Here is a 24,485-nt window from a genome sequence, read left to right on the forward strand (position 1 = left end):
CACACCATGCTGGCGTAGCAAACACCATGCTCTACCAACTGAGCCACAGGGAACTGAGCCACAGTTCCTATGGCTTCCACTAGATGTCAACAGTCTTTAGACATTGTTTCAGGCTTGTTTTCTGAAAAATGAAGAAGAATGAGACCTTTCTGTCCGGGGACTGGGCAATCATGCATTGCTGGTTTGCCCACGTGACCGTGTGCGCGCCCTTCGTTGTTTTTCCTTTCTATTGAATACGCTATTGTCCGATTGAAATATGATCGATTATTTAGATAATTGACAACCTGAGGATTAATTATAAACATCGTTTGACATGTTTCAACAAACTTTACCGGTACTATTAGGATGTATTCGTCTGCATGTTTTGACCGCCTTTGAGCCAGTGGATTACTGAACAAAACGCGCCAACATAACTGAGTTTTTGGGATATAAAGAGGGACTTTATCGAACAAAACGACCATTCATTGTGTAGCTGGGACACTTGGCAATGCCACCAGAGGAAGATCTTCAAAGGTAAGTGATTTATTTTATCACTATTTCTGACTTTCGTGACGCTTCTGCTTTGTTGGAAAATGCTAGTAATACTTTTGTGTGCTGGGCGCTGTCCTCAGATAATCGCATGATATGCTTTTGCCGTAAAGCCTTTTTGAAATCTGACAAAGCCGTTGGATTAACAAGAAGTTAAGCTTTTAACTGATGGATGACACTTGAATGTTTAATATTACGAATAATGTCATTTGAATTTGGCGCTCTGCAATTTCACTGGATGTTGGCCAGGTGGGACGCTACCGTCCCACCTGCCACAAAGTTAACTCTTATTGAACTGCACTGTTGGTGACGGGCTTGTAAGTAAGCATTTCACGGTAAGGTCTACACTTGTTGTATTCGGCGCATGTGACAATTAAAGTTTGATTTGATTACACACATCCTAGACTCTATCAGGTGAACCAACACATGTAGTCTACACACATCCCAGAAATAGATCCCCCCCCCCAAAAAAAATCAAACATCACACATTTTCAATCCGCTACATTGGAAGAGCAACAAATTTATGACTCGTACACTAAGAGCATTTACATTATTTGAAATTGCTGCCATTTTATGCTTTCTCATCAGCTGATGCTAATCTTTAACATTCACTTTAATTGAGGCCATCCGATTTCTCCTGAGAGCAGCAGGATTTAGACAATATATTGCACTGAACATGGACTCAACTGAAATTTTAATCACTTTAGAATTATTAAAACATCCAACAAAGTTTTTTTGGGGGTTAACAATACATTTTCAAAACTTTGGAGTTTAAAACATTACCTCGCCTCACGGATCCTACGCGTATCTTTTCAGCAGAGATACATTAGGAAATTGTTTATAAGCAATAGGTTATCTCTAAGGCTTTTCTTTGTAAAATTTCACATAAAATCGGTTTAAAGACACTAACTTTTAAAGTTTCAGATTTTAAGTACCTGTTTCAGGTGATCTGTGGCAAGACTGTAGTCCAAGTTGTTATCAAGATTTTTCCCGGACGTGATAACATCAATAAAACCTAAGGTTCAAAGTTGTTACCACTCCTGCAACAACAGAATATTAACACTTTAGCTGCTGAAATACATGATGGAAGACATGAACTGAATCTAGAATGTTAACACTTTAGCTGCTGAAATACATGATGGAAGACATGAACTGAATCTAGAATGTTAACACTTTAACTGCTGAAATACATGATGGAAGACATGAACTGAGTCAGACAGTAATACAGAGAAGTACCATATGTAGAATGATAGTTTCATATAGTTCATGGAAAACACACAAACCCTTGACTCTTGTAGAAGCCTTGTCAGTCTGTGGGACATAGCGCTGCATTGTGTTGCTAATCTGTTACTCATGTGTGTTTGCCCGTATGTGTGTGCATGCTAGTGTGTGTAGTGTGTGTCTGTGTGTGTGTGTGGGTGTATGGATGTGTGTGTGTGCCTGTGTGTGACATAGCAGCCAGCCGGGTGTTGCTCCCCTCCTACACTCTGCTGTGTAAAGCATGTGTATGTGTTTGCGTGTGTGTGTGTGCGTGTGTGTGTGTGTGCGTGTGTGTGTGACATCGTGCCCAGCCCAGCTGAGTGCTGCTCTCCTCCCACTCCTCTGTGTTAAGCTGTGCTCCAGTGAGACAGTCTGGTCAGTCTGTGTGTATGACAGAGGAATGATCACACCATCACAGACCTCTACTACTCCACAGTGTTACACTTCACAGGACAGACCTCTACTACTCCACAGTGTTACACTCCACAGGACAGACCTTTACTACTCCACAGTGTTACACTCCACAGGACAGACCTCTACTACTCCACAGTGTTACACTCCACAGGACAGACCTCTACTACTCCACAGTGTTACACTCCACAGGACAGACCTCTTCATTCTGTCCACTGGTGCAGAGCAGCAGAGTCCTCTGGGGTTTGAAATAGTAAGTATTATCATGATTATCTCTCTAACTGTTTTATCATTTCAGAATGACTGTGTTGATTCTGTTGCTTTCTGAAATGTGTAAGAGTCACAAGTTACTGGTTTTTATGTTATTTTAATAACATGTTATCGCATGTTATCAGGCTAATATGTTGGGACATAATTTTAATATGTTGGAAATTGTTATTATGTGTGTATACATTAACATAAACATAGGTTCAGAGTATTTACAATGTATTTATTCATCATGTCCTGGCAGGAATATTGTTGTTGCTGTTGACCCGTCTGAGGATGTGGAAGAGGAGGGGTTTATGTTGACGATCACTGTTTCTACCATAAGACACAGAACGAGTGGATATTCAACCAAGAGGAAAGAGACATACATTCCTGCAATAATCCCGGAACGTACAAGAACACTTTATCAAGGGGAACTTCTGTCACCTGCAATCATTGTTTTGGAGAAGAGAGGAGATTTGAAACCATCTTGACAACACTCATTATCTAGTGAAAACCAGGGAAAACACACCAGGCCCAGACCAGGCTCAGACCAGCCTCAGACCAGGCTCAGACCAGGCTCAGACCAGACCAGGCTCAGACCAGGCCCAGTTGCAAGCAAAGTTCTTGAACAGAACTGTTTGGGACTTTTGCACGTCGCCATGGCATCCACAGGTCTGCAGCTACTTGGCCTCCTATTGGCCGTGATGGGCTGGGTGGGCGGGGCTCTCGTCTGCGCCGCCCCCTTGTGGCGAGTCTCCGCCTTCGCGGGCGGGGAGATCGTGATCGCCCAGGTTCTCTGGGAGGGGCTATGGATGACGTGTTTGTCCCAGAGTACAGGACAGATCCAGTGTAAGACTTACGACTCTACCCTGGCCCTCCCCATCTCCGCCCAGGTGTCCCGTACCCTCTCCGTGCTCTCCCTCCTCCTCTGCCTCTTCGCACTCCTGCTTGGCGTGGCTGGGGCTAAGTGCACCAAGTGTCTAGGGGAAGGAGCCTACTCGTCCAAGGCTAGGCTAGCCCGCGTGGCTGGGGCTCTGTTCTTCTTCTCTGGGCTGCTCTACCTGATACCCATCTGCTGGACGGCCTATGCTGTGGTCAGGGATTTTTACGATCCAAAAGTCGCCGCGCCGCTGAAGAGAGAGTTAGGCCCCGCCTTGTATCTAGGCTGGGGGGCGGGAGTTCTGCTGCTGGTGGGAGGGGCTCTGCTGAACGCAGGCTCCTCCCCTCCAGCGGTTAGGGCAACGCCTACTTTTGGGGGAGGTGGGAGGAGTAACCCACTGCCTGTGGTGGTAGAGGAGAAGGAGTATGTCTGAACCGTGCCACACCAGGGTTGTGTTCATTACATTGAGAGAAAATGGACTGAAACAGGGAGGGACTACCTGAACGTGTCCAATAAGAAATGTTCATTTTCGTTGTCCATTGTAAAACATTTTGCAACATTATGCCCTAATGAATACAACCTCGTCACTAAACTCTCAGTGAAGGAGAGACAGGTCAAAATGTAAATAAGAAAATGCTTATGATTACATTTCAGAAAATGTGCATGATTATTCTCCATTTCTTAAGACCATTTGTAGACAGCTTTGTTATTTTGCTATGACATCATCTTCTAGTTGTTTTCATTATAACACCATCTTCTAGTTGTTTTCATTATAACACTATCTTCTAGTTGTTTTCATTCTGATTTGAGTTTTCTGTGTTAACTTCTTCTTGGTGAGTGTAATTTATAAATGAAATAATAAAGTGTTTTACAACATGTTTGTAATTGCTACTACACTCATATATTTACAAGTTATTTGTTTTAGCTACTGCACTCATATATTTACAAGTTATTTGTTTTAGCTACTGCACTCATATATTTACAAGTTATTTGTTTTAGCTACTGCACTCATATATTTACAAGTTATTTGTTTTAGCTACTGCACTCATATATTTACAAGTTATTTGTTTAGCTACTGCACTCATATATTTACAAGTTATTTGTTTAGCTACTGCACTCATATATTTACAAGTTATTTGTTTTAGCTACTGCACTCATATATTTACAAGTTATTTGTTTTAACTACTGCACTCATATATTTACAAGTTATTTGTTTTAGCTACTGCACTCATATATTTACAAGTTATTTGTTTAGCTACTGCACTCATATATTTACAAGTTATTTGTTTTAGCTACTGCACTCATATATTTACAAGTTGTTTGTTTAGCTACTGCACTCATATATTTACAAGTTATTTGTTTTAGCTACTGCACTCATATATTTACAAGTTGTTTGTTTAGCTACTGCACTCATATATTTACAAGTTATTTGTTTTAGCTACTGCACTCATATATTTACAAGTTGTTTGTTTAGCTGCTGCACTCATATATTTACAAGTTATTTGTTTAGCTACTGCACTCATATATTTACAAGTTGTTTGCCAGAGTAGAAGGACAATGTGTGATGCACTTGTGTCAGTGTGGGAGGTGAAATGCATTGTGGGATGTGTTAATAACTAAGTGTTTATTAATGGGACATAACTGGCATCGCTCAGATTCCACTCTGCCCCCTCTCTCTCTCTCTCTCTTTCTCTCTCTCTCTCTCTCTCTCTCTCTCTCTCTCTCTTTCTTTCTCTCTCTCTGTGTGTGCTTATGTCTGACATGTGTGTGTATGCCAGACTCCTTGTGTGGGCAGTGTGTGTGCATGTGTATGTGCGTGTATGTTTTGGAGAGCCCACATGTAGGCAGTGTTTGTGTGTGTGTGTGTGTGTGTGTATTTGTGTGTTGTATACAGAGTGGTTATACAGTAGCACAAAGGCAGAGTACAGGACACAGACAAAGACCATCTGTATAACATGTGCCAGGACACGAGTCCCCCCCACCATATTAACCAAGTCACGTGAACACGTACGACAGCATAGAAACAGAATCTATAGACCGGGCTCTCCCCATTCAAGTCAATGAAAGTTCCAGGGATAGAGGTTCCAAGCCATTTCTAGAGATTCTATTTCTATGATACTTCCATACAACAACAATGGACTCTGTTATTACAGGGCTTTCCAGACCTGCGTTAAAATACTATCTGAAATCTTTCAAAAACGATTTAGCGATTGGTGTGGTGGGAGAGCTGCCATCTTATCGGCTCTTAACCAATCATGCTATTTTGTTTGTCTTTTTGCGTTGTTCGTAACTTGTTTTGTACATAATGTTGCTGCTACCATCTCTTATGACCGAAAATACCTTCTGGACATCAGAACGGGGATTACTTACCTCAAACTGGACGAGGAGTTCTTCTTCAATGAGTCGACGCGAGGGATATACTACAGACACCTGACCAGGCCCAATCCCCGTGATTCGCTGGAAAAGGAAACGTAGGTTTTCGCGGAAAAAGATCAGGATGCCTTGCGAGGATTAAGTGACGAGTGGCTAATCTGCCATTACCTTCCGTTCTGCTAGCTAACGTTCAATCGCTGGAAAATAATTGGGACAAACTGAAAGCATGTACTAATATATCCTACCAATGGGACATTAAAAACTGTAATATCTTATGTTTCACTGAGTCGTGGCTGTATGACGAAATTAAGAACATACAGCTGGTGGGTTATACACTCTATCGGCAGGACAGAACAGCAGCCTCTGGTAAGACACGGGGTGGGGGGCTATGCATTTACGTAAACAACAGCTGGTGCACGATATCTAAGGAAGTCTCAAGGTGTTGCTCGCCTGAGGTAGAGTATCTCATGATAAGCTGTAGACTACACTATCTACAGAGAGAGTTTTCTTCTGTATTTGTCGTAGCTGTCTACATACCACAACAGACCGAGGCTGGCACTAAAACCACACTCAATGAGCTGTATTCCCCCATAAGCAAACAGGAAAATGCTCATCCAGAGGTTTCTAGTGGCAGGTGACTTTAATGCAGGGAAACTTAAATCAGTTTTACCTCATTTCTATCAACATGTTAAATGTGCAACCAGAGGGCAAAAAAATCTAGACCACCTCTACTCCACACACAGAAACGCGTACAAAGCTCTCCCTCGCCCTCCATTTGTCAAATCTGACCATAACTCTATCCTCCTGATTCCTGCTTACAAGCAAAAGTTAAAACAGGAAGCACCAGTGACTCGGTCTATAAAAAAATGGTCAGATGAAGCACAGACTGGAATATGTTCCGGGATTCTTCCGATGGCATTGAGGAGTACACCACATCAGTCACTGGCTTTATCAATAAGTGCATCGAGGACGTTGTCCCCACAGTGACTGTACGAACATACCCCAACCAGAAGCCATGGATTACAGCCAACATTCGCACTGAGCTAAAGGGTAGAGCTGCAGCTTTCAAGGAGTGGTACTCTAAACTGGAAGCTTATAAGAAATCCCACTATGCCCTCCGACGAACCATCAAGCAGGCAAAGCGTCAATACAGGAATAAGATCGAATCATAATACACCGGCTCTGACGCTCATCGGATGTGGCAGGGCTTGCAAACTATTACAGACTATAAAGGGAAGCACAGCCGAGAGCTGCCCAGTGACACGAGCATACCAGACGAGCTAAATAACTTATATGCTCGCTTCAAGGCAAGTAACACTGAAACATGCATGAGAGCATCAGCTGTTCCGGACAACTGTGTGATCACGCTCTCCGCAACCGATGTGAGTAAGATCTTTAAACAGGTCAACATTCACAAGGCTGATGGGCCAGACGGATAACCAGGACCTGTACTCCGAGCATGCGCTGACCAAATGGCAAGTGTCTTCACTTACATTTTCAAACTCTCCCTGTCTGAGTCTGTAATACCAACATGTTTCAAGCAGACCACCATAGTCCCTGTGCCCAAGAACACTAAGGTAACCTGCCTAAATGACTACCGATCCGTAGCACTCACGTCTGTAGCCATGAAATGCTTTGAAAGGCTGGTCATGGCTCAAATGCAATAGCAATCTCTATTGCACTCCATACTGCCCTTTCCTACCTGGACAAAAGGAACACCTATGTGAGAATGCTATTCATTGACTGCAGCTCAGCATTCAACACCATAGTGCCCTCAAAGCTCATCACTAAGCTAAGGACCCTGGGACTAAACAGCTCCCTCTGCAACTGGAACCTGGACTTCCTGACGGGCCGCCCCCAGGTGGTAAGGGTAGGTAACAACACATCCACCATGCTGATCCTCAACACGGTGGCCCCTCAGGGGTGCGTGCTCAGTCCCCTCCTGTGCTCCCTGTTCACGCACGACTGCACGTCCAGGCACAACTCCAAAACCATCATTAAGTTTGCTGGTGACACAACAGTGGTCGGCCTGATCACCGACAACGATGAGACAGCCTATAGGGAGGAGGTCAGAGACCTGACTGTGTGGTGCAAGGACAACAACCTCTCCCTCAACGTAATCAAGACAAAGGAGATGATTGTGGACTACAGGAAAAGGAGGACCGAGCATACCCCCATTCTCATCGACGGGGCTGTAGTGGAGCAGGTTGAGAGCTTCAAGTTCCTTGGCGTACACATCACCAACAAACTAACATAGTCCAAGCACACCAAGACAGTCATGAAGAGGGCACTACAAAACCTGTTCCGTCTCATGAGACTGAAAATACCTCAAAAGGTTTTACAGCTGCACCATCGAGAGCATCCTGACGGGTTGCATCACTGCCTGGTATGGCAACTGCTCGGCCTCAGACCGCAAGTCACTACAGAGGGTAATGCGAACGACCCAGTACATCATCGGGGCCAAGCTTCCTGCCATCCAGGACCTCTATACCAGGCAGTGTCAGAGGAAGGCCCTAAAAATGATCAAAGACCCCAGCCACCCTTGTCATAGACTGTTCTCTCTGCTACCAAACGGCAAGCGGTACCGGAGCGCCAAGTCTTGGTCCAAGAGGCTTCTAAACAGCTTCTACCCCAACCTCCATCTCTTCATTCAAGGAATCAATCATGGACACTCTTACTGACAGTTGTGGCTGCTTCGCGTGATGTATTGTTGTCTCTACCGTCTTGCCTTTGTGCTGTTGTCTGTGCCAAATAATGTTTGTACCATGTTTTATGCTCCTACCATGTTGTGCTGCTGCCATGTTGTGTTGCTACCATGTTGTTGTAATGTTGTGTTGCTACCATGCTGTGTTGTCATGTGTTGCTGCCATGCTATGTTGTTGTCTTAGGTCTCTCTTTATATAGTGTTGTGGTGTCTTGTTGTTGTGATGTGTGTTTTGTCCTATATTTTTATTTTTATTCCCAGCCCCCATCCCCGCAGGAGGCCTTTTCCCTTTTGGTAGGCTGTCATTGTAAATAAGAATGTGTTCTTAACTGACTTGCCTACTTAAATAAAGCTTGAATATATATATTTTTGGGGAAAAAGGTCTGGTGCTTTCCTCTGGGTCTCAAAGTGCTTTAAAAAAACATAACCCCATCCACTACCAATGTAACCTTTTATTTATCTAGGCAAGTCAGTTAAGAACAAATTCTTATTGACAATGATGGTCGACGCTGGGCCAATTGTGCGCCGCCCTATGGTACTCCCAATCATGGCCGGTTGTGATACAGCCTGGAATCAAACCAGGGTGTCTGTAGTGACACCTCAAGCACTCAGATGAAGTGCCTTAGACCGCTGCACCACTCGGGAGCCCAAAATGTGGTATATCTGAGAAATGAACAACAGCCATGTTGTGGAACTACTATTAGCAATCACCTCATAAAATGGCAAAGACAATTGCGCTTTTACACTTTGACTATTTCTGTGACAATATTTACAGGGAAGGCCTCTAGGCCTAAACCAAGCTACAGTTCTCCTGTATATCCACAAGGGGGCAGTAGATGTGTATTTTTTCACAGGAACAAAGTCCTCTTTCACGCAGAGAGAGCGGGTGTATCTCAATAGTCTAGTGGCTGACTCTCCTTGTCTCTCCGCTTGCCTTTGTGCTGATCTCAAAATACAAGATAGGATAGCATACAGATAGCAATGTGAAGGATGGCTAATGGGCATTTGTCAAGTTATCTCATGCTCTATGCAGATGAAGGAAAGGAGACAGAAAAGGTTAGGAAGCCAAGCCAGACTATTGAGATGCATCCCCTACTGGACAAGCGTCTCCATTGTTACTGAAACAGCATGGGGATTCTAAGGGTCACATTCCGTAATGAGTTGTTCTATGTTCAGGGAAGCAAAGAAGAGACCAGTTAACTAGTCTCCTTATGAGCACAAGACATGGACATTACATTTTTGGTTGAGAAGGTCAGACACAGTTAAGCAATGTTAAATTCAATGAACCTGGACTAGCCTATCAAATGCTAAATGCTTGTTGTGACCTCAATACAAGTATCTGTGTGTAAGGGCGAGCATGTTAATTTGGACCAGTGACCAAAGTTCCAGCGCTTGAAAAGAACTCTTTGCACCAGACAGGAATGTTACAGTGCGCAAAGAGATTCTAACCAAGTCAGGAGCGTGCACACACACAGATTGGGTCAACTTGCACCACCACCTCTATGCCACACACAATAACAACTAATAGAAAGTGTATATTTAAACACAGGGCATGTGGCCTTCTGTGTGACTCTTTAACAATGTTCTGATGAGTATTTGTCCTGGGGCATGCGAGGCGAGCTGGCGCGAGGTCAGCATTACATGGAGGCATTTTGGAACAACGGTGGCTTTTAAACACGTTGAAGTGTTTGACATAAGATGTCCAGTTGTACTTTTACATGGTTATGTGTTGTTTTAGTAGCCTTCTGAGAAATGGCTCTAGGTATTGTCTAACGCTCGCCAACAGGCTGCCAAGTGACGACTGCATTGAAAGAGACACGTGTAATGGGTTACATTTAGGCTACAGTCAATGCGGATGTTATTGCATCTGTGACGGATGACACGAACAGCTCTCGGGTCAAAAGCAATGCCAGAGAGTGCGAGGAACAATAACAGCAGAATAGATACTTTTTTAACCAGTTTCAAATGGTTTCATCTAACCATTCGTTATCACGGATACAATGTTTCGCCGCTTGACTCCGTTGAAAAAGAACGTTTCCTCGCTGGAGAATGTTGGAGAAGGTTTCCCTTAAAGCGACAGAGTCCTTGTACACTGTGTCTGGTTGGGTAGCTGACGACTTGAGGGTGTCCTGTCTCTTTAAGAACAACGAGGGGACTTCAACAACCGGTAGACTAGAGAAACCGGTGACTTTTTCACTTTTGACGTTTGCAAAAACAACCTGCAGAAAAGAAATAGTCGAGCGGCGACCGTCTGGCTAGCTCGAGCCCGAGGAGGCAGTTCCTCAGCCCCGGGGAGCAATTGGCTGCGCGTGCACTCACTGCGACTCCCCTCTTCTCTCTGTCGATCCATTTCCTATCACGCGTTCTGTAAAATTGCCTACACACACGCACGATGTGGTTTGCGTGTGTATGCGTGCACCGGAACTCAAAGTCCGTCGGTGGCGTCGGCAAATTTGAAGATTAACGAGGTTATCCTCCATTCGACCCGCGGAGAGATAGAGAGAGAGGACCAGAAAGCACAGACTGCTGCGCCGACCTGCTTGCGTGTCGAGGCGGAAAGGGAGCTTGGCTCTGGCCAGCTGCGTTGTTGGACTGGATCGAATTGGACAGTGAAGAGCAGTAGGACTATATAAAGCCAGGGGGGGAATATGACAGATAAACGGATGTCGCGGTGGTATTTCGGGGGGCTCGCCTCCTGCGGGGCTGCCTGTTGCACCCATCCTCTGGACCTCATCAAAGTAAGTGCTGGAGAGAGGAACCTATAACCCCCTAGCAGGATTATAGCCTACCTACGGAGGCTGCAGGCCCGCTAGTCAGCCAGCTGTTTACCTGGGAAACTAGGGACAACATCTGCCCTAATTTCATCCTATGTTATAAAAGACTAAACGGGCTACTGGGATCTATCCAAACTGAACACAGCGCCCTGCTGATGATTAGAGAAAATAGTTGGTCAATCGTTTTCTCTCTCTTTCCCTCTCTCGTCTAGCCTAGTCACGCATGTGTGTGTGTGTGTGTGTGTAGTCTGTGTCCCGCGGGAGCTCTCCGGTTCACTGACCGGCTAACCGCGCCGCTACGGTGCAGAGTAAACAGGGTTTGGCCTAGTCGAACTGTAGCGTTATAGCCGTCTCATATTACGGATAACTCACAGTAGTAGTAGCCACATGCTCTACTGTTGTCATTGAGCATGTACAGACCAGGGTCATCTTGAAGTCAAGAATAGCACACACAGAATGACATATCCTAACCCTACAGTAGGCCTGTGTGCGGTATAGCGTGTGTAGGCTTAATTAACAAGCCTGATTAACACTGCAGGTCCAAGCTGAACTGGACTGGCCTGTTAATGCATCCAGCATAGCTTGTGGAACCGTCCTGGAAAGTGAAGAAAAATCCACAATACCAGAGCCAGCACAGTATGGCTGTGGTCCTGTAGTGTAACAGGCAACATAATGACAGATGCATACAAGTAGGTCAGTGTGTAGTATAATTATATAGACATGGTATGGAATTACAGGACTAACTAGCAGTCTTAAAGCAGCTGTTAACTCTAGGGCTTCCTGTGTGTAGCGTCTCTGTGTTTGAGTGTACTAAGAGGTCTGGGCCTTTATGGCACAGGTGGTAGTCCACCAGGCAGGCCTGTAACTGCAGGGTTGCTGGTTCAAACCCTGCTCCAGATGCTTTCCCTTCGATCGCTTTATGTGTATGGGTAGTGGGAGGAGCTAGTGTTGGAGAGAGGGTAGTGGGAGGAGCCAGTGTTGGACAGAGGGTAGTGGGAGGAGCCAGTGTTGGACAGAGGGTAGTGGGAGGAGCTAGTGTTGGACAGAGTGAGTGGGAGGAGCTAGTGTTGGACAGAGTGAGTGGGAGGAGCTAGTGTTGGACAGAGGGTGTTGGGAGGAGCTAGTGTTGGACAGAGGTGATAGGGTAGTGGGAGGAGCTAGTGTTGGACAGAGGGTAGTGGGAGGAGCTAGTGTTGGACAGAGGGTAGTGGGAGGAGCCAGTGTTGGACAGAGGGTAGTGGGAGGAGCTAGTGTTGGACAGAGGGTAGTGGGAGGAGCCAGTGTTGGACAGAGGGTAGTGGGAGGAGCTAGTGTTGGACAGAGGGTAGTGGGAGGAGCTAGTGTTGGACAGAGGGTAGTGGGAGGAGCTAGTGTTGGACATAGGGTAGTGGAAGGAGCTAGTGTTGGACAGAGTGTAGTGGGAGGAGCTAGTGTTGGACAGAGGGTAGTGGGAGGAGCTAGTGTTGGACAGAGGGTAGTGGGAGGGGCTAGTGTTGGACAGAGTGTAGTGGGAGGAGCCAGTGTTGGACAGAGGGTAGTGGGAGGAGCCAGTGTTGGACAGAGGGTAGTGGGAGGGGCTAGTGTTGGACAGAGGGTAGTGGGAGGAGCCAGTGTTGGACAGAGGGTAGTGGGAGGAGCCAGTGTTGGACAGAGGGTAGTGGGAGGAGCTAGTGTTGGACAGAGGGTAGTGGGAGGAGCCAGTGTTGGACAGAGGGTAGTGGGAGGAGCCAGTGTTGGACAGAGGGTAGTGGGAGGAGCCGGTGTTGGACAGAGGGTAGTGGGAGGGGCTAGTGTTGGACAGAGGGTAGCCATGCCTTGCCTAGCGTCTCCTCTTGTCCTGAAGCTAGCCATAACCTTGCCTAGCGACTCCTCTTGTCCTGAAGCTAGCCATAACCTTGCCTAGCGACTCCTCTTGTCCTGAAGCTAGAAATGCCTGGCCTAGCGTCTCCTCTTGTCCTGAAGCTAGAAATGCCTGGCCTAGCGTCTCCTCTTGTCCTGAAGCTAGCCTGGCCTAGCGTCTCCTCTTCTCCTGAAGTTAGCCATGCCTGGCCTAGCGTCTCCTCTTGTCCTGAAGCTAGAAATGCCTGGCCTAGCGTCTCCTCTTGTCCTGAAGCTAGCCTGGCCTAGCGTCTCCTCTTGTCCTGAAGCTAGCCGTGCCTGGCCTAGCGTCTCCTCTTGTCCTGAAGCTAGCCATGCCTGGCCTAGCGTCTCCTCTTGTCCTGAAGCTAGCCATGCCCGGCCTAGCGTCTCCTCTTGTCCTGAAGCTAGCCGTGCCTTGCCTAGCGTCTCCTCTTGTCCTGAAGCTAGCCGTGCCTTGCCTAGCGTCTCCTCTTGTCCTGAAGCTAGCCGTGCCTGGCCTAGCGTCTCCTCTTGTCCTGAAGCTAGCCTGGCCTAGCGTCTCCTCTTGTCCTAAAGCTAGCCGTGCCTGGCCTAGCGTCTCCTCTTGTCCTGAAGCTAGCCGTGCCTTACCTAGCGTCTCCTCTTGTCCTGAAGCTAGCCTGGCCTAGCGTCTCCTCTTGTTCTGAAGCTAGCCTGGCCTAGCGTATCCTCTTGTCCTAAAGCTAGCCATGCCTATCCTAGCTTCTCCTCTTCTCCTGAAGCTAGCCATGCCCGGCCTAGCTTCTCCTCTTCTCCTGAAGCTAGCCATGCCCGGCCTAGCTTCTCCTCTTCTCCTGAAGCTAGCCATGCCTATCCTAGCATACTGGGTTGTAGTGCTGTCAGAGTGCTGGAGAGTGGCACTCCCTCACTTTTTTTCAATTTGAGAATACACAGACCTCAAACTATTTCTGGAAAATTAATTCTGATAAATTCTATTTAATTAGCACAAATATTCCATGAAAAACGCTAGTCTATTTATTTGGTTTGTCATTCTATGTATAGCATCCTAGAGGTAGGTAAATGGTGGTTCCTTCCCTGTCGTCTCTGACGGAGGTGAGAAGGATGAACAACTGTAAGCTACGTGTGTGTACTGCGGAGGCCCATCAGAACGTTCAGAATCAGCAGCAGTTTGTTCTCCTGAAGCTAGCCTGGCCTAGCGTCTCCTCTTGTCCTGAAGCTAGCCATGCCTTGCCTAGCGTCTCCTCTTGTCCTGAAGCTAGCCATAACCTTGCCTAGCGACTCCTCTTGTCCTGAAGCTAGCCATAACCTTGCCTAGCGACTCCTCTTGTCCTGAAGCTAGAAATGCCTGGCCTAGCGTCTCCTCTTGTCCTGAAGCTAGAAATGCCTGGCCTAGCGTCTCCTCTTGTCCTGAAGCTAGCCTGGCCTAGCGTCTCCTCTTCTCCTGAAGTTAGCCATGCCTGGCCTAGCGTCTCCTCTTGTCCTGAAGCTAGAAATGCCTGGCCTAGCGTCTCCTCTTGTCCTGAAGCTAGCCTGGCCTAGCGTCTCCTCTTGTCCTGAAGCTAGCCGTGCCTGGCCTAGCGTCTCCTCTTGTCCTGAAGCTAGCCATGCCTGGCCTAGCGTCTCCTCTTGTCCTGAAGCTAGCCATGCCCGGCCTAGCGTCTCCTCTTGTCCTGAAGCTAGCCGTGCCTTGCCTAGCGTCTCCTCTTGTCCTGAAGCTAGCCGTGCCTTGCCTAGCGTCTCCTCTTGTCCTGAAGCTAGCCGTGCCTGGCCTAGCGTCTCCTCTTGTCCTGAAGCTAGCCTGGCCTAGCGTCTCCTCTTGTCCTAAAGCTAGCCGTGCCTGGCCTAGCGTCTCCTCTTGTCCTGAAGCTAGCCGTGCCTTACCTAGCGTCTCCTCTTGTCCTGAAGCTAGCCTGGCCTAGCGTCTCCTCTTGTTCTGAAGCTAGCCTGGCCTAGCGTATCCTCTTGTTCTGAAGCTAGCCTGGCCTAGCGTATCCTCTTGTCCTAAAGCTAGCCGTGCCTGGCCTAGCGTCTCCTCTTGTCCTGAAGCTAGCCGTGCCTTACCTAGCGTCTCCTCTTGTCCTGAAGCTAGCCTGGCCTAGCGTCTCCTCTTGTCCTGAAGCTAGCCATGCCTGGCCTAGCGTCTCCTCTTGTCCTGAAGCTAGCCATGCCTGGCCTAGCGTCTCCTCTTGTCCTGAAGCTAGCCGTGCCTGGCCTAGCGTCTCCTCTTCTCCTGAAGCTAGCCGTGCCTTGCCTAGCGTCTCCTCTTGTCCTGAAGCTAGCCGTGCCTGGCCTAGCGTCTCCTCTTCTCCTGAAGCTAGCCGTGCCTTGCCTAGCGTCTCCTCTTGTCCTGAAGCTAGCCGTGCCTGGCCTAGCGTCTCCTCTTCTCCTGAAGCTAGCCGTGCCTTGCCTAGCGTCTCCTCTTGTCCTGAAGCTAGCCGTGCCTCTCCTCTCTGACCTAGTTCCAACGACATGCTGTTGTTACTACGCCTGTTTAGTCTGGCATGAAGTCCGTTGCCCTAGTAACACTCTACCTCTCTCTGCTACCTGAGGGGAGGATCTGGATCTCGTGTGTGTGTGTGTGTGTGTGTGTGTGTGTGTGTGTGTGTGCGCACTTGCGTGTGTTTGTGTACATGCTCATTAATGTGTGTGTTTAACTTGAAACAACTTAGCACCCACATCTAAGTTACGGCATTGTCTTCCTATCAGTATTAGAAGCTGTTGAGTCATGACTGTAACAATGGAACGGTGTGTTGGTGATGTGACTCAGGACTAGCTGGAGGTCAGAGGTTAAATGCTAACTTGTTCTTTTTGGAAAAGGCCCCAGCTCTGCAGTTTTGACTTTCAGTGTCATTAGAGAAGATACTTACTATATTCTGTCTTCTCTAGTCATCAGAGAAGATAGTCAGCAAACTCACTCACTTATTTGTTAGTTATTTCGTTTGTTCATTCCTTCGGTCATTCATGCACTTTTGTTTTATTTGTTGGTTCAGTCATTCGTTCACTCATTGCACTGTGTCCTGACTGGAGAGGTTATTGAGTACGAGCCAGGTCCTGCAGCAACCAGCTATCTGTATCTGTACTCAGGGTGTGAATTATTATCTACTCACACCAGGGTGAGAGGGAGAGGAGGAGGGAGAGGGGGAGAGAGACTGTTAATTACAGTTAGCGAGAGGGAATGGAGAGGGAAGGAAGGAAAAATAATTAAATAGAGAATGAGAGAGCGATGGACGGTGAGAGAGAGCGAGGGAGAGGGAGAGAGAAAGCGACAGAGCGAGAAAGAGAGATTGTTTGTGTTCCATAGTTGAAGGCCTCGGCGGCCTTTGAGCTCAAACAGTTCTGATAAGCCGGTGGGAGCGAAAGACGTGATTGGCCGAATGGAGGCCACACTTGGAGCAGAGCCCAGTCGATAAAAAGCCCTCTGAGAAGAACAATACATTACACTGTCAGAGAGAAACATAAGGAAGGAGGGAGGGAGGGAGAGTGAGTTCAAAGGAAGTCTGAGAATTACCTACAAAAAACCTGTTCCCTGTACACACACGAGAATGTCAGTAATTGTGACCTTCCAACTACTGCTACCACTATAACTGTCACAACCATATCTACAGCTATCTCCACTGACTCACAACTACAACATTATACTACTATCTCCACTGACTCACAACTACTACATTATACTACTATCTTCACTGACTCACAACTACTACATTATACTACCATCTCCACTGACTCACAACTACAACATTATACTACTATCTCCACGGACTCACAACTACTACATTATACTACTATCTCCACTGACTCACAACTACTACATTATACTACTATCTCCACGGACTCACAACTACTACATTATACTACTATCTCCACGGACTCACAACTACTACATTATACTACTATCTCCACTGACTCACAACTACTACATTATACTACTATCTCCACTGACTCACAACTACTACATTATACTACTATCTCCACGGACTCACAACTACTACATTATACTACTATCTCCACTGACTCACAACTACAACATTATACTACTATCTCCACTGACTCACAACTACTACATTATACTACTATCTCCACTGACTCACAACTACCACATTATACTACTATCTCCACTGACTCACAACTACTACATTATACTACTATCTCCACTGACTCACAACTACTACATTATACTACTATCTCAAATCAAAAAATCAAATCAAATCAAATTTATTTATATAGCCCTTCGTATATCAGCTGAAATCTCAAGTGCTGTACAGAAACCCAGCCTAAAACCCCAAACAGCAAGCAATGCATGTGAAAGAAGCACGGTGGCTAGGAAAAACTCCCTAGGAAAAACTCCCTAGAAAGGCCAAAAACATAGGAAGAAACCTAGAGAGGAACCAGGCTATGAGGGGTGGCCAGTCCTCTTCTGGCTGTGCCGGGTGGATATTATAACAGAACATGGTCAAGATGTTAAAATATTCATAAATGACCAGCATGGTCAAATAATAATAATCATAGTAGTTGTCGAGGGTGCAACAAGCACGTCCGGTGAACAGGTCAGGGTTCCGTAGCCGCAGGCAGAACAGTTGAAACTGGAGCAGCAGCATGGCCAGGTGGACTGGGGACAGCAAGGAGTCATCATGCCAGGTAGTCCTGAGGCATGGTCCTAGGGCTCAGGTCCTCCGAGAGAAAGAAAGAAAGAAAGAGAGAGCATATTTAAATTCACACAGGACACCGGATAAGACAAGAGAAATACTCCAGATGTAACAGACTGACCCTAGCCCACCGACACATAAACTACTGCAGCATAAATACTGGAGGCTGAGACGGGAGGGATCAGAAGACACTGTGGCCCCATCCGATGATACCCCCGGACAGGGCCAATACTACTATCTGATACCCCCGGACAGGGCCAATACTACCAATACTACTATCTCCATAGACAGTAACTACTACATGATACTACTAGCTCTATAGACAGTAACTACTACATGATACTACTAGCTCTATAGACAGTAACTACTACATGGTACTACTAGCTCTGTAGACAGTAACTACTACATGGTACTACTAGCTCTGTAGACAGTAACTACTACATGATACTACTAACTCTGTAGACAGTAACTACTACATGATACTACTAGCTCTGTAGACAGTAACTACTACATGATACTACTAGCTCTGTAGACAGTAACTACTACATGATACTACTAGCTCTGTAGACAGTAACTACTACATGATACTACTAGCTCTGTAGACAGTAACTACTACATGATACTACTAGCTCTGTAGACAGTAACTACTACATGATACTACTAGCTCTATAGACAGTAACTACTACATGGTACTACTAGCTCTGTAGACAGTAACTACTACATGATACTACATGATACTACTAGCTCTGTAGACAGTAACTACTACATGATACTACTAGCTCTATAGACAGTAACTACTACATGATACTACTAGCTCTGTAGACAGTAACTACTACATGATACTACTAGCTCTGTAGACAGTAACTACTACATGATACTACTAGCTCTGTAGACAGTAACTACTACATGATACTACTAGCTCTATAGACAGTAACTACTACATGGTACTACTAGCTCTGTAGACAGTAACTACTACATGATACTACATGATACTACTAGCTCTGTAGACAGTAACTATAATATACCTCAAGGACAGCTCCTGTGTGTGTTTGTGTGTGTGTGTGTGTGTGTGTGTGTGTGTGTGTGTGTGTGGTGTGTCTAGATTTATCTCTACCATAAGTCACAGTGACACGCCCATTCCTGCCATCATGTATCATCTCACAGATCGCCACAGTCACAACCAGGTCAGCTGAGCTATAAACACTCAGCGTCTGTCTGTCTGTCTGTCTGTCTGTCTGTCTGTCTGTCTGTCACGCTAGTGTCTGTCTGTCTGTCACGCTAGTGTCTGTCTCTGTCTGTCACGCTAGTGTCTGTCTCTGTCTGTCACGCTAGTGTCTGTCTCTGTCTGTCACGCTAGTGTCTGTCTCTGTCAGTCTGGCTTTCTGTCTGGCTTTCTGTCTGTCACGCTAGTGTCTGTCTCTGTCTGTCTGTCTGAGAGAGAGAGAGAGAGAGACATTTCCACAGTTACTAAAAAATATACACACTGATGACTGACTGATAATGGTAATGATGATGAAGATACAGTATATTGATCGTATTTGTAATGATGATGATGAGGAAATAGTGTGTGTGTGTGTGTAGGTCCACTTGCAGACCCAGCAGAAGGGGAAGATGGGGATGGTGAGCATGGCCATGCAGGTAGTGAAGAACGATGGAGCTCTGGCTCTGTACAACGGACTCAGCGCATCACTCTGCAGACAGGTAGGAGGATGGAGAGAAGGAGAGGGTGTGTGGTGGAGGGGGGAGGGGGGGGAGAAGGAGAGGGTGTGTTGTAGAGAGAGAGAGTGGGTGGGGGAGAAGGAGAGGGTGTGTGGTTGTGAGGGGGGGAGAAGGAGAGGGTGTGTGGTGGGGAGAGAGAGAGAGTGGGTGGGGGAGAAGGAGAGGGTGTGCGGTAGAGAGAGAGGGAGTGTGTAATGATAGTTCCATTAGTGCTGTATGGACTCTGTTCCAGAGATAGGTATATAGAACCTGAGTGTTCCAGGCAGAAGGATCAGTATTCTGTTCCAGAGATAGGTATATAGAACCTGAGTGTTCCAGGCAGAAGGATCAGTATTCTGTTCCAGAGATAGGTATATAGAACCTGAGTGTTCCAGGCAGAAGGATCAGTATTCTGTTCCAGAGATAGGTATATAGAACCTGAGTGTACCAGGCAGAAGGATCAGTATTCTATTCCAGAGATAGGTATATAGAACCTGAGTGTTCCAGGCAGAAGGATCAGTATTCTGTTCCAGAGATAGGTATATAGAACCTGAGTGTTCCAGGCAGAAGGATCAGTATTCTGTTCCAGAGATAGGTATATAGAACCTGAGTGTTCCAGGCAGAAGGATCAGTATTCTGTTCCAGAGATAGGTATATAGAACCTGAGTGTTCCAGGCAGAAGGATCAGTATTCTGTTCCAGAGATAGGTATATAGAACCTGAGTGTTCCAGGCAGAAGGATCAGTATTCTGTTCCAGAGATAGCTATATAGAACCTGAGTGTTCCAGGCAGAAGGATCAGTATTCTGTTCCAGAGATAGCTATATAGAACCTGAGTGTTCCAGGCAGAAGGATCAGTATTCTGTTCCAGAGATAGCTATATAGAACCTGAGTGTTCCAGGCAGAATGATCAGTATTCTATTCCAGAGATAGGTATATAGAACCTGAGTGTTCCAGGCAGAAGGATCAGTATTCTGTTCCAGAGATAGCTATATAGAACCTGAGTGTTCCAGGCAGAAGGATCAGTATTCTGTTCCAGAGATAGCTATATAGAACCTGAGTGTTCCAGGCAGAATGATCAGTATTCTATTCCAGAGATAGGTATATAGAACCTGAGTGTTCCAGGCAGAAGGATCAGTATTCTATTCCAGAGATAGGTATATAGAACCTGAGTGTTCCAGGCAGAAGGATCAGTATTCTGTTCCAGAGATAGCTATATAGAACCTGAGTGTTCCAGGCAGAAGGATCAGTATTCTATTCCAGAGATAGGTATATAGAACCTGAGTGTTCCAGGCAGAAGGATCAGTATTCTATTCCAGAGATAGGTATATAGAACCTGAGTGTTCCAGGCAGAAGGATCAGTATTCTGTTCCAGAGATAGCTATATAGAACCTGAGTGTTCCAGGCAGAAGGATCAGTATTCTGTTCCAGAGATAGGTATATAGAACCTGAGTGTTCCAGGTAGAAGGATCAGTATTCTGTTCCAGAGATAGGTATATAGAACCTGAGTGTTCCAGGCAGAAGGATCAGTATTCTGTTCCAGAGATAGGTATATAGAACCTGAGTGTTCCAGGCAGAAGGATCAGTATTCTGTTCCAGAGATGGGTATATAGAACCTGAGTGTTCCAGGCAGAATGATCAGTATTCTGTTCCAGAGATAGGTATATAGAACCTGAGTGTTCCGGGCAGAAGGATCAGTATTATATTCCAGAGATAGGTATATAGAACCTGAGTGTTCCAGGCAGAAGGATCAGTATTCTGTTCCAGAGATAGGTATATAGAACCTGAGTGTTCCAGGCAGAAGGATCAGTATTCTATTCCAGAGATAGGTATATAGAACCTGAGTGTTCCAGGCAGAAGGATCAGTATTATATTCCAGAGATAGGTATATAGAACCTGAGTGTTCCAGGCAGAAGGATCAGTATTATATTCCAGTATGCTTTTCTCTCCATCAACAATTGAAAACACTAGATTTTGGCTTTTGTCCTATCAAGCATTTTTTAGCAGAAATATATGTTTTATCCATTCACAGTAAGAGTATTAGCACAAATATATGTTTTATCCATTCACAGTAAGAGTATTAGCACAAATATATGTTTTATCCATTCACAGTAAGAGTATTAGCACAAATACATGTTTTATCCATTCACAGTAAGAGTATTAGCACAAATACATGTTTTATCCACACATTAAGAGGATAATGTTTGTATTGATAATGGTCTGATAATCGGTGCTCTGGTTAAAAGCAGTGGTCTATATAGGGAGTAGGGTGCCATTTTGGATGCACACAATGCCTCACCTGGATCCAGTTTGTTTCATTGGTGTAAGTTAGTAACCCCTCTGGCAGTATTGCATCAGAGAAAATTCTCTATATGAAGATAGTAAGAATGTCAGTTGGTTACCATGGTAACACACAGTGAGGAAGCTGGTGTAGTGTGAAGTTGGCCATAGACACTGATCTTTGGTCTGTTTAGCATTTTCCACACTAATGGTTAAGGTTGGAATTGAGGGAGGGGAAGCTGATCCTAGATCTGTACCTAGGGGAACCTGGTTGGGGTGTTGAAACGTCCTGTTAACGCCTCTATTGACATCTCACTCGGGAGAGGAGCTGTTTCCTGTTTGTGACAGATGGGTTTCGGCTAGTGGTGGATTGAAGCTATGACACAACTAGAATGTCAGCTCTTTTTTCAATTTGTTGTACTTTTTCTCTCTCTCTTCTGCCCTCTACTATTCCCTCCCTCCCTCCCTCCTCTCTCTAGATGTCCTATTCTCTAACTAGATTTGCTATCTATGAGACAGTCAGAGACATGTTGAGCAGCAGTAACCAGGGGCCCATGCCTTTCTACCAGAAGGTGCTGCTGGGGGCCTTCGGAGGTAGGGACACACACACACACACACACAGGCTTGCTCAAACACGCATGTATGCTGAACACACACACACACACACACACGCTGTCACAGTCTAAGGGTAATGTTCACACACACAGTCTTGTACAGCAAACCTTGTGGGGACAGACAATTCAGTCCCATTCAAAATCCTATTTTCCCTAGCCTTACCCCTAACACGGAACCCAAACCGGCTGCGCGCCATCGTGCATACATTTATTTTGTCCCCCCACACCAAACGCGATCACAACACGCATGTTAAAATATCAAAACAAACTCTGAACCAATTACATTAATTTGGGGAAAGGTCGAAAAGCATTAAACATGTATGGCAATTTAGCTAGCTAGCTAGCTGTTGGTAGCTAATTTGTCCTGGGATATAAACATTGAGTTGTTATTTACCTGAAATGCACAAGGTCCTCTACTCCGCCAATTCATCCACACATAAAACGGTCAACTGAATCGTTTCTAGTAATCTCTCCTCCTTCCTGGCTTTTTCTTCTCTTGACTTTATATTGCGATTGTCAACTTTCATAAATTAGGTGCATTACCGCCACTGACCTCGTTTGTCTTTCAATCACCCACATGGGTATAACCAATGAAGAAATGCACGTGGGTACCTGCTTCTATAAACCAATGAGGAGATGGGAGAGGCAGGACTTGCAGCGCGATCTGCGTCACCAATAGAACTGACTTGTATTTTATCGCTTGGCAACACAGAGCTCGTTGGCGCACGCGAGCAGTGTGGGTGCAATAATTGAATAATATAGATTTCTAAATGTATTTTGCAACGCTCACGCACGCGGCGCGAGCGGTGTAGTCAGCCTGTAACTATAAACCTAAAACTAACCCTTGCTCCTAACCCTAACTTAATTCTAACATTAATTCTAACCTTCACCCCAAACTCCTAGAAATGGCATTTGACCTTGTGGGGACAAACAAAATGTCCCCAGTTGGTCAAATATTTGTTATTTTATTATTCTCATTTGGACTTCTGGTTAAACACTTACACACACACACACACACACACACACACACACACACACACACACACACACACACACTAAACTTTGTCATGCTTCTAGGTTTTACTGGCGGGTTCATTGGCACTCCTGCAGACATGGTGAACGTCAGGTGAGAGAAACACCTTGTTAACACACACAACTCTCTTGCATTTTATGATAGTTATTCAATAGTAATAGTTAGGTTGTATGGTGTATATTATTGTGATGTTTTAACTAATATACTAGTTTAATGGTTAGGTTGTATGGTGTATATTATTGTGATGTTTTAACTAATATACTAGTTTAATAGTTTAATGGTTAGGCTGTATGGTGTATATTATTGTGATGTTTTAACTAATATACTAGTTTAATGGTTAGGTTGTATGGTGTATATTATTGTAATGTTTTAACTAATATACTAGTTTAATAGTTTAATGGTTAGGTTGTATGGTGTATATTATTGTAATGTTTTAACTAATATACTAGTTTAATAGTTTAATGGTTAGGTTGTATGGTGTATATTATTGTAATGTTTTAACTAATATACTAGTTTAATAGTTTAATGGTTAGGTTGTATGGTGTATATTATTGTAATGTTTTAACTAATATACTAGTTTAATAGTTTAATGGTTAGGTTGTATGGTGTATATTATTGTAATGTTTTAACTAATATACTAGTTTAATAGTTTAATGGTTAGGTTGTATATTATTGTGATGTTTTAACTAATATACTAGTTTAATGGTTAGGTTGTATGGTGTATATTATTGTGATGTTTTAACTAATATACTAGTTTAATAGTTTAATGGTTAGGTTGTATGGTGTATATTATTGTAATGTTTTAACTAATATACTAGTTTAATGGTTAGGTTGTATGGTGTATATTATTGTGATGTTTTAACTAATATACTAGTTTAATAGTTAGGTTGTATGGTGTATATTATTGTGATGTTTTAACTAATATACTAGTTTTTCTCCTCAGGATGCAGAATGATGTTAAACTTCCTCCAGAACTGAGGAGAAAGTGAGTGTTTCTGACCATTCAGAATACATGATATGTTGTTGATCTGACCATGTCTAACTCTCTCTCTCTCTGTCTCTGTCTAACTCTCTGTCTCTCTCTCTCTCTCTCTCTCTCTCTCTCTCTCTCTCTCTCTCTCTGTCTCTGTCTAACTCTCTGTCTCTCTCTGTCTAACTCTCTGTCTCTGTCTAACTCTGTCTCTGTCTAACTCTCTGT

General features: G+C 45.0%; 2 protein-coding genes across 2 annotated transcripts; both read left to right on the forward strand.

The window, feature by feature from the left end:
• The first annotated feature begins 2,103 nt into the window (after positions 1–2,103).
• Positions 2,104–4,224, forward strand: LOC115147795 (claudin-9-like). Its single transcript, XM_029690091.1, has 2 exons — positions 2,104–2,452; positions 2,711–4,224. The coding sequence occupies exon 2, from the start codon at positions 3,108–3,110 to the stop codon at positions 3,759–3,761; it is 654 nt and encodes a 217-aa protein (XP_029545951.1). The 5' UTR covers positions 2,104–2,452; positions 2,711–3,107; the 3' UTR covers positions 3,762–4,224.
• A 6,513-nt stretch (positions 4,225–10,737) lies between these two features.
• LOC115147794 (mitochondrial dicarboxylate carrier) lies at positions 10,738–24,272 on the forward strand (the record flags this gene model as incomplete). The annotated part of the gene is given in 5 exon segments (XM_029690090.1): positions 10,738–11,143; positions 19,246–19,365; positions 22,120–22,234; positions 23,332–23,380; positions 24,231–24,272. Coding segments are annotated over 5 exon segments (416 nt in total), but the record flags the coding sequence as incomplete, so codon positions are not given.
• Between the last annotated feature and the right edge of the window lie 213 nt (positions 24,273–24,485).

Source organism: Salmo trutta, chromosome 14 (assembly GCF_901001165.1).
Source record: "Salmo trutta chromosome 14, fSalTru1.1, whole genome shotgun sequence".
Classification (NCBI taxonomy): domain Eukaryota; kingdom Metazoa; phylum Chordata; class Actinopteri; order Salmoniformes; family Salmonidae; genus Salmo; species Salmo trutta.

Coding starts and splice junctions, on each gene's coding strand:
- LOC115147795 (XM_029690091.1), top strand. CDS start 3,108: ATGGCATCCACAGGTCTGCAGCTACTTGGCCTCCTATTGGCCGTGATG.